The 10,048-nt window shown below is 48.7% G+C and overlaps 1 protein-coding gene across 3 annotated transcripts; it reads right to left on the bottom strand.

Moving 5' to 3' along the window:
- Positions 1-398: 398 nt before the first annotated feature.
- Positions 399-7,272, bottom strand: DMRT2 (doublesex and mab-3 related transcription factor 2). 3 transcript variants are annotated; one of them, XM_015093191.4, is made up of 5 exons: positions 6,869-7,272; positions 5,518-6,077; positions 3,780-3,882; positions 2,106-2,186; positions 1,679-1,714 (listed from the first exon to the last, which is right to left on the bottom strand). In XM_015093191.4, exons 2-4 carry the CDS (start codon positions 6,031-6,033, stop codon positions 2,131-2,133), a joined length of 675 nt encoding a protein of 224 aa, XP_014948677.1. In that variant the 5' UTR covers positions 6,034-6,077; positions 6,869-7,272; the 3' UTR covers positions 1,679-1,714; positions 2,106-2,130. The 3 variants fall into 3 exon arrangements, with proteins under 3 accessions (XP_004004392.1, XP_042099329.1, XP_014948677.1); XM_004004343.5 differs by lacking the exon at positions 2,106-2,186 and having other exon boundaries at positions 399-1,714; XM_042243395.2 differs by lacking the exons at positions 3,780-3,882; positions 5,518-6,077; positions 6,869-7,272 and having other exon boundaries at positions 399-1,714.
- Positions 7,273-10,048: the final 2,776 nt, after the last annotated feature.

The raw sequence follows: 10,048 nt of genomic DNA, 5'->3' as shown, positions 1-10,048 counted from the left end.
AAAAAAATCACAGAATGAATGTACAGCCTAGAAGGAATCCTGAGCCCCATCAGAGAAGGAAACTGGGACCCATTCCAAGAACCTATGTCATATAATGAGGTATTAAACTTCATTTCCCTTCAAATTAATTCAACTTTGTCCAATCACATGAAATGAAGATTCCATAAACGAAATCTTCCCTATGTTCTCCTTCCAGCTATTTTTGCCTCAATATTGAACATCTGCATTTAGATGCCCTCCAAAATGCACAACTAAGGCATAAGTGTTTCCCTATGGCTCCCAGAAACCATTAAGAGCACCTGAAAATATGCAGAATCACAGAAAAATAAAGAACACACTTCATGGACATTTGCTTTTTTACCCAGACAGAGAAACTATTTACTTAAGCAAATTCTGGGTCTTTTAGAAGACAGTGTCAATTTTATTGCTTTTTGAAATGCTATGTAAAGCCTGAAAATTTGCACATAAGCAATTTCCATCTTTAAATATATTTATGTGGTAAGGTAAAGCACATGCATATGAATATACAGAATTTTTTTAATCATCATCATTTACATTAGAAATTTCTTTATACAACTTTTATCTTTGAAAAAATTAGTGACTGGTAAGAATCCTCTGAGACGGCAGCAAATCCAGCTTTCCATTTAAGCAGCCTTTCACTGAGAGACATGAGTGATGGCAGATGAAGGCCTCTTAAGAATAGACTCAACAGAAAATGACAGGGGTTCATTCACTGAGAGTTTTGTTCCGACTTGTTTTGCTACGAAAAGGTCTTTTGCACATCTATCTATTGTAAATGTGTATTTCTGGTTCTCCTTGACTAAACACTCCCTGGGTTTCTTAGGGGCCTCTTCAAAGGCCTCTTTGACAGATGATGTTTTCAGCTCGGGACCTGATTTGTCATTATGAGTTTGTTGGAATAATGAGTGGAATGGATTATGTTTAAGTGGCAGAGGGTGCCTGGTGCTTTCTTTGCTGATCTTGGTTAAGACGTGCCCTTGAGCTGCCAGGGTGTCCGTATCAACAACGGGCGAGAAATTCCGTCTGGGTGGAGAGAATGCAGACCTTTCCGGGAGGGCCTGGTGACCCTGAAGGTCACTTCTTAAGATGTGGCCCTCAGGAGTGTGAGGCAGCACCAGAGAGCCTTCCAATTTTGGTGGCATCATGTCATGATCTGCTCCAAGTCCATCCTGCAGTCGTACTCCCTTCAAGTCCCAGCTGGTTCCAGGCTTCAGGGCCTGAACTGACGTGGTAGCGTTCAGCAGGCACTGCTGGTAGAGGAGGGTGTCACTAATGGGGCCACACTTGGGCCAAACTAAAAGTCTCGAGGATAGGGGATACTGTCTGTAAGTCGTGGCCACACTGACATTGGAAGAAATTAGTTCCATATTCCCAGAGCCTGAATACTGCATGGTGAGATCAAGGCAGGTGGGCAAAAAATTGCAGAAGTCTTTGTTTGGTGGTTCCACTGGGGTGGAGCTGTAGGCACTTTTGTAGGAGCTGTACTCAGAACCGTGTACCATGCGGTTGGGCAGGAATAAGGCAGCAGCTTGGGAAGCTTCCAACATCTCCCTCTCTTTATATTCTCTCTCCAGCATAATGTTCTCCAACTCTTTATCAGCAAAGGCCCGCCTTTTCCTCATCCGGTCACTTACGGGGGGAGGCAGAGGTAAACTCCCTCCCACATAAGTCTCTGATGGAATGGGGCGGTAGCCTAAAATAAGTAAGCATTGCACATGACAGAGATTAACATCTAATAAGGAAAAATCTGGAAATCCAGAAGGCAACAGAAACAATGGATATCAGCACAACAGTTATGTACAGTTCCATATCACTGGTATTTTTATACAGAAAGCAAAAGTATGGGTTCAGTTTTAAATGAATCCCTTTCCAGGGAAGGATATCCATACTGTAACTTTTTGTTGTTGTTTTTGTTGTTATGACAGGTTTGTTTATTTTGACAGGCATACTTTACTGACTAAAATTTTAATATTCTCCCCAGGCTCCTACATATTGAGAAGACAAGGCTGCTCAGCTTGCTTCAATCAATTCTTTATTACTATCCATGTCTCCTTTTTCCATTATTTAAAAAAAGATATCTATACCTAGAGCTGATGTCACTTTTATTTTCTAAAGTTGGCTCATTATGTACACATTGTTACAGTTGCAGAATAATCCAAGGAGAACTAGGGAAAAAGAGAAAGTTAAAGATTAGTGAGGAGAAAAAGAGGAAAGACTTAAGGAAACAGAAAAGCATAGAAAACTGAAAAGAGCTGTTAACTAGTTAAAGAGACTCTGCAGTGAACAATTTAACCGGGGCCCCTACCCCCACCTCTGACTACCAGTACAAACAAAGGCCAGAGTATCCCCTGCTGTACGGAAAATAACTGATCTAAAACATTTTTCACCAGTACTAATCATGTTGGCCAGATACCAAAATGGTTGAACAAGCAATCACTAGAACATAGATTAAGTCATTATACATCTTATAAATAGGGATAAAGTAAAAAACAAAGATTAGTATAAAACATAAATAGAATTCCTGGCAGCATAAAATACTTTTGAGTATTTCATCAGCCCCAAGCACTCACCACTGTCAAGTTTGTTTGAAGGATTCATTGTGATGTTTGTGTTTACATAGTGACAAACCCATCATGCTCATTTGCAAATAAAATATAATTTGAAAATGAATGTGTACATTTCTATGGTGAGCTCTTGCCAGAAAGTTATTTACTTGGATTTTCTATTCCATTTCGTCCTCCCACTTCTCAAGTTGCTTTGGCACAATTTCAATTTATCAGTGTGGTCCCTATGGTTATAAATCTGTTTACCCAGTTTGTAACCAAATTCATTTTGAATGCATGAGAAGCCATTCTAAGGTCAGAAGTATACAGCGCAGGGTGAGACATGAACAAACTTTAAAACCTGTCCAGAAACAACTCAATTCAGAAGCCACATAGGAAAAACAATTCAAATGCCTACTTTAAAAAAAAAAAAAAAACCTGCTTTTCAACCTGAGCCTTATGAAATGGCAGCAATTAGAGCAAATATAAACTTTCCTTTTCTTTAAATGGTGAGAGACAGTCAATATATTATTATATCAATAAATAAATTCCATATCCAAACTGAACCATTTTAAAAAATCAGTAGTATTTTAAGAAAAAGTAATATATCCCCAAGCTTTAGAGAAAACAAATACACGGAGAGACATCAGTCTGTTCAAATTCAACCTCCACTTCTCTTGTGTGATTCAAAACTTTTTCCACATTCTACAATCTACAAACTGTCAATATACCAAAATGAAGCGTGGAATAACTGCAATTTAAGTAGATAATCCAGAGAGAAAAGGAGTACAATTAAAAAGAGAAGGATTAAAGGCTGGACTGCCCAGACTAAAGGCAGTGGGTAACTCATTCTATTTAGCTCCAAATGAAACTAAAGATTTCTTTTCTTTTAATTTATTTCCTTCTAGGACATCTGCTCTGGGATCACTTGGCAGTGTATCTGTGCATCCCTCACACTAGGGCAAATTTCACATGTACTCCATGTTAACCCATTAACTACTAGGCAGAAAACAAAATAACCAGTGAAAAAAAGGAGGTATGTGAGATTAATTTTCCCAAATCCTGATTTCCTTCCCAAACCCAGACTTTCCAATAAAAAGCAATTCCCCCTCAGATTGCTCCTTCACAGATAAGTGAAAATGCCATGTGCCTGAATAATGAGAATCACTGAGAACACAGTTTAAAAGGCTAAAGGATAATTCTGCGTTGCTTTACCTTCTAAAATGCTTTTGGCCAGCAAACTGGGTGCCCTGACTTGCCTCTGATACACTGCTTTGCGCTCGAAATTATTCTGTTTCCCGGAAAGCCCCTTCTTGTCCTGTAAACACAAGAAACATAATCAATAGAGCCGGGGGTGGGGGGGGGGGCGTGTAAGAGAAGGGAGAGGCATGGAGGCATGAGTACTGGTCCTCGTTCTAAATGCATTTATTTTCCCATCCCATGTAAAGATGATTCTAAGCAAATTAATATCAGCACCTCTTAATTCAGCACAATGAGCTAGATGCTCTGTCCGTACCCTCCAACTGGGGTGCAAGGGCCCGGGCTTTCCCTGGGGCCACTGTTCGAGAGTCATCCAGACACAGTCCCCGTTCAGAAGTGGAGGGACAGCGGGGAGGACGTGAAATCCACAGTGGATGAGAAGGTAGGAGCCGGGCCCTAAAACAGAGCTGCGGCGAACCGCTGCGACCTCGGAGCCCAGCCTAGGGCCAAAGACGCTGCCGGGCACCCGACGTTGGTCAGAGATGTGGAGCAGGTTTCTCCTCGAAGCAGGGCTGATGGGATCCGGTACAGAGAGTTGATGGGGAAAAGTCGGAAGTTTTCAGGTCTGCCCAAAACTCCAGGCTGTTCACTGGGCACCAGAAGGTGAGCAAAACCAGAGTCGGGCGCACCCTCTGTCACCGCCTGGTAGGTGGAATTTCGGGCCCTTCCCCACCCGCGTCCCCGTCCGCAAGCCGCGGGGAGTGCGAGCGAACGCAGAGCCGGCCTTGCAACACGCGGGACACCGGAGGAGGCCGCACTGAGGCCCATGCACCTCTGGAGTCCAGCACGCCGCGCTCTCTGGGGCCCTTGGGAGGTTTCCCATGAGGATCACTGCCCAAGGCTTGCATGTGGTCCACTCCCCGGCCTCTTCTCGCCAAAAAGTAATATCAAAAATTCTCCATCCACCCCCAAGTGGGAGCTGCCCGCGCAACTTCTCTCTTCGGAGCGCGCTTGCACAGGGACACAAGAAAACACACAGTCCCAGGCGAGGTTCAAGAAGACCCTTTCCCTTCTCGCCCCGCGCTGGCGCCAGAGACCTGTCAACTGGTTCTTAGGTAGTTCTCCTGGAAGTTAGACGTCTCTTCTAAATTACCACGTCACTTTTGCTCTCATCTGTAAGAAACGGCAACCCACTCCAGTACTCTTGCCGGGAAAACCCCTGGACAGAGAAGCCTGGTGGACTACAGTCCGTGGGGTCGCAGAGTAGGACACGACTGACACACACGTAAATAGGCAGCACTTTCCTAAGTGGCCCATGACTTCGGAAGCGCTGTGAGCTCTACGTGCTGGGTGGTTCTTTTTCTTGATAATAAGGCCATGGACTTAGGGCGCTGCCATCGGCCTCTGTCCTTGGCCTCTGTCCTCCGCTTTCCCCCAACATCACCAAAATAAACGATATAGAAAATCGAAATAAAATTATGTCCCATAATGTCCCCAACGGAACTTAACCACTTTCAAGACTCTGCCTGCTTCTTAACACAAAATCTTTTCTGCTAAGTTCCCCAGCGATGGCATGGCTTCCCGCCTCCCGACACCGTAGGCCAGCGTGGGCAAAGATGTCCTCACATCCGGGCAGGGCCAGGCGCCTCGAAGACCCAGGCCGAAGAGTGTGCCTTACCCGCGTGCCCGACTCCCGACCCCCACCGCGGCCCCGGGCACCCGGGAGGAGTAGAGCCGGCTGGCGTGTACGCACCTCCGTGGCCTGCTGCCTCCGGAGCGCCACCTGGGCGGCCATGACGCGCTGCCGCTCCACCACCAGCAGGCAGTTGGCGCACTGGCAGTCACGCCAGCGGCAGAAGCGCTTGTGGCCCTTGAGGCAGGACACCACGCCGTGGTTGCGGCAGCGCGCGCACTTCGGCGTGCGACTGAGCTTGCGCGGCTCCGCGCCGCCGCCAGCGTTTGCGCCGCGCTCCGGGGGCCCGGCGGGCGCCTGCGAGGCCTGCGGCGCCGTGGGCGGCCTTGGCGCCAGGGCTCCCTGACGCTCCGGCCGCCCCGGCACCCCTGGGGATGCGGCCGCCTCCTCCCCGTCGCCTTCGTCCTCCGCGTCGACGTCGTCCTCGTCCTCCGCGTCGTCGTCGTCCTCGTAGGCAGGCGGCGGGCTGGGCCCGGGCGGCGTTGGCGGCGGTGCCCCGCGGCTGTCCTCCTCCAGCTCCAGGCTCTCCACGTCGATCTCCCAGTCCACGGCGGGACCCGGCTGCCCGTCCGCCATGGCGCACCACGCCTCGCCCGGGCCTATGCTCAGTGGCCTGCACTCTGGAGAGACAAGAAAACACCCAAAGACCCACCGACCAACCTCCGTCAGGCACCGGCCCCAGGCTTGGGGCCCAGAACGCCTGGTCTGCCCGCCTCCGACCTCATGAGAAGCCCACTTCTCTACACGTCCTTCACATCCAGACGACACGAGCATTTATTTCTTGTATCTTTAGGCCCCCTCATGGTTCCCCAACCCAGCAAGGTTCCTATCTGTGCATTCTAAGTGCTCCGTGAACACCAGCCCTCTCTGGCTTTACACACGCTTTTGGGACAAGTCCCTGGGTAAAGATAGCGTGTTCAACTACCACGGCCTTGGTCACTAGTCAGGCTTTGCCATATCCAACTAGTATAGCCATGATGAATATAAAAATGTCCATGGAAGAACTGTTTTCTTTCGGATCACAAGGGACCTTTGGACCCTGCGAGGTACCACCCACAATTCCCACACACCTGTCATCCTCCTACACCTGTCGGACTTGGAGAGATTCTCTTATCCTCCCCAAACCCACGCCACACCCTAGCACACTCCCCCCACCTCAGGATACTGCAGGTTTACAACTAAAATCAAAGTTGTTTTGCTGCCAATAGAGTCCCATGGGGACACTGGGCACAGAGCTGCAGACACCCGTCCAGCATCAACAGTGTTTCAACCGCGCAGCACTAAGCCAGGCGGGCTCTGTGTACATCGTTCATGATTTGCACTTAAAGACAAGACATACATGTAGAATAGGAAAGGTAGGGAAAGATGATTCACGCCCTTTGCCCACCCCAGCAACATCACATTAACTCACCAAGACTCTGAGGCCCCGGCTAAGCAGCCTAGGCGAAAGAAATCCAGCCTTGGGACCTTGTTCTTGGGCTGCTGCCAGGGCTTGCAAACAGAAATCGGGGTGGCCACACCCTGTCACGAAATCTGGTGCTGACAGCTGGAGGCCCGCGTGGATGAAGAGTGGAAGAGAAGGAGCATGGAGAAAGTGAGTCAAATTCTTAGCGATCACGCTCCGCACATCCCGGACTCTGATCATTCCTCAGCAGCCAGGCGCTTCACCTCGCTCAGGCTGCTTCTGGCTTTCTCTGACCTTAGCTGAACTGTAAGGTTGGGCCGTCTTGACCAGGTTTCGATCTCGAGTTCCCGGAACGCGCGGACGGGCGGCCGCAAGCAGCAGCAAACAGCGCACTGCCCCTGGCTGCAGTTGCCAGCCTCGGCTCCCTTTCCTAGTATTATCCGTTCAGGTCCCCGAGCTTTGTGCCCGCTGATTGGCCGGTTGTCAGGCGGTGTGCACGCTGATTGGCCGAGGCGCTTTGGCCCGGCGCTCCCCGCCTCCTCGCGACCGCCGCGCCCCTCCCGCCTCGCTCCGCCAGAATCCTCCCCGGCGGCCTTCGGTGCAGCCGGGAAGTCTGTCCCGAGGTTAAAACCGAAGTGTGACGGCGCCGGCGGGAGCGAAGTCGCCATTTATCTCGTGGTCTAGAAAATAAGCAGACAACAGTCTTACAAATCACGTTGTCTTCAAAAGAAAGTAACAGACGACAAGGCAGCTTTCAGAAAAACTTAAGTCATCAGCATCACCAGTGTGTCTGCGACTCAGTTATTAACCCAGTGTTAGGAGCGGAAATAAGAGAAGCGCACGGAGGCATCTTACTTTCTCCTGCAAGAATAAATCAATGGTTACCTTTCACCCCAGCCCCGGCTTAAGAGGACTTAATGGCCTGCAGATACTCTTGGGGCTAGCACCACTCATCCTCAAGGTGAAAAGTGGTTCCTCGTTAACTTTCACCACGCTCGTGAGACAGGCAGGTCACCCACTCACTTATATTTTTCTATATGAATTCCTATGAGTTGATTTGGGAGTGAACGGATATACGTGCCATTAAGAGATCGAAGTACAATATATTCACTCTAAGCATTTTTTTAAACGAAACCGCCTTTTAAAGAGAACTTTTTGGTATTCGTGAATGTATTTATAAGAGGGAAAAGGGCTCCTTCATAAATCTCTTACGTAAATGTTTTAATAACGGTCACGTTTCCGACATCCTGAAGAAGGGAATTAGTCTTCTAATTCAACGCTGCATTTTATCTCTTGAACTAAGTATAAAGTCACTTGGACACTTTCCTAGTTATACCTTTAAATAATCACTGCCTCTTAGGAATGGTTTAGAAGACAGATTAGAAAACTGAATGCCTGTGCACTGAACACATAGTAGGCCCGCTACAGATATTTGTTAAACAAAGGAAATTACTGAAAATTAGAAGTTAACCGCTAGTGGTAAAGAACCCGCTTGCAAATGCTAGAGACGCAAGAGACGTGGGTTTGATCCCTGGGTCGGGACGATCCCCTGGAGGAGGGCATGGCAACCCACTCCAGTGTTCTTGCTTGGAGAATCCCATGGACAGAGGAGCCTGACGGGTCGGAAAGAGACGGACACGACAGAGCAACTGAGCAGACAGGCAGGCAGGCAGAATTAACCAAGCTCGAAGAAGTGGGAACGAGGCAGCTTAGGAAAGACTACTGTGAAACTAACGCGATGTGCTGGAGGCGCAGGTATTCCAAATCCTCTGGCGATGTGGAAAGTTCTTCCCTAGTTACGAGGCACTGGGATTTCTCTCTGTGCGGGTTCTCCTCTCTCCTTTCTCGAACCGCTTTCCTTGCCCAGCGAAAGAAGTAGAGAAACAGTTCTCTTTATTGCCGTCGGCTGCTCAGTCCCTCTGGGCATTTCGGAGGGTGACATGGGAGCTCTGACCACTGAAACACAGGACAAAGAGCCAAGCAGACTCCTGTTTGGCACCACCTAGAATCGCTGTGACTCTTAACCTTTTGCGTAGCTTCTTACACTCACCAATGCGCATTTATTCACCATGTTAGAGAGTTTGACTTCTTGAGCGCATAAGTGTGTTATTTGTCCCGTTTTTCCCCAATGATGAAACTGAAGTTCAAAGAGGAGTCCTGGGTCACGCAGTGGGAGGGCAATGGACTGGTATGCGAGGTCCTAGGTCGGCCTCTGTTCTGAAGTCTCAAACTTCGAGAAGCCCTTCGTTTCGAGCCAGAAAAACTCACAATGGTTTCGTGTTTTTTATTTCCCTGCGCGGCTTCTGATTTTAGTACCTGCCCTTCTGCGTCTCCTCGTTAGCTACGTTTTTACCTTTGTAAACAGCCTTTTCATTGCTTCTACAGAGACGTGCTAACGAACTACAAACTTCCAACACTGCTGGCTGCGCCGGCAAGCAGTTGGCCGATTGGATTTTTATTTAATTTAGTGCTTTTACCGCGGGAGGGGGCGGAGGACAGGAAATCATTAGCCCTTCACTAGTTGTTTTAAATATTAACAAACAAAATTAAGAAAGTAGGTTTGCTAAACTAGTGGTTACCCTAAAAGAGAGGGAAGTGGCAAAATAAGTTTGCAAATTTTGGGTACGTCGATTGAGGGGAAGGGGAACCCAGACAGAATGAAAAGGGGAAAGGGGTGGGATCTACTGTTTCCTAAACAGAAAATAAACAAGACGGGCAGCCCTTGAACTAGTTCGAGTTCTAAAAGCTGCTACACAAGGAGGAAACACGTGGGATTTGTGAACAGTAAACCATGCGGGCTGAAACCAGGACAAGGGGGTTGGAGTTGGGGGGAGGGGAGGACACCTGAGGACCATGAGGGCAGCTCCTGAAAGCGTATGAAGAGTGCGAGGCCCTCAGAAGTCTGAGCCCGTAGTGCCGTTCCCTGCGCCGCGTCTGGCTAGAGTTGGGGAAAGCAGCGCCCAAGGATTTTCTGGAGGGGTGGAGCTCTCTGGACCCAGGTGGGTGGGTCCTGGACCATTCCCTCCACTGCACGCCGGCCCCAACCCTTCCTCCCTCGTTAAAAATCTACACTGCAGCCCTATTGCTTCCTCCGGACTTCCCCACCCATCTCCAGGTACCTTCCCCAACCTGTCCTGTTCTCTTTGCACCCCACCTTTGGGGGCAAGCAACTGTAATCGCGATCCC

The sequence above is a fragment of the Ovis aries genome, chromosome 2 (genome assembly GCF_016772045.2).
Source record: "Ovis aries strain OAR_USU_Benz2616 breed Rambouillet chromosome 2, ARS-UI_Ramb_v3.0, whole genome shotgun sequence".
Taxonomy (NCBI): domain Eukaryota; kingdom Metazoa; phylum Chordata; class Mammalia; order Artiodactyla; family Bovidae; genus Ovis; species Ovis aries.
The sequence above is the reverse complement of the archived record's forward strand: the minus strand, read 5'-3'. Positions and strand labels throughout refer to the sequence as shown.

Bases quoted from the DNA above. Each gene is read 5' to 3' on its own strand.
- DMRT2 (XM_004004343.5), bottom strand. From the start codon at position 6,033: ATGGCGGACGGGCAGCCGGGTCCCGCCGTGGACTGGGAGATCGACGTG. The intron at 3,883-5,517 runs GTGCGTACACGC...TTGTGTTTACAG, and splicing joins GGAGGCAGCAGGCCACGGAG to GACAAGAAGGGGCTTTCCGG. The intron at 1,715-3,779 runs GTAAAGCAACGC...TACTTATTTTAG, and splicing joins GGCCAAAAGCATTTTAGAAG to GCTACCGCCCCATTCCATCA.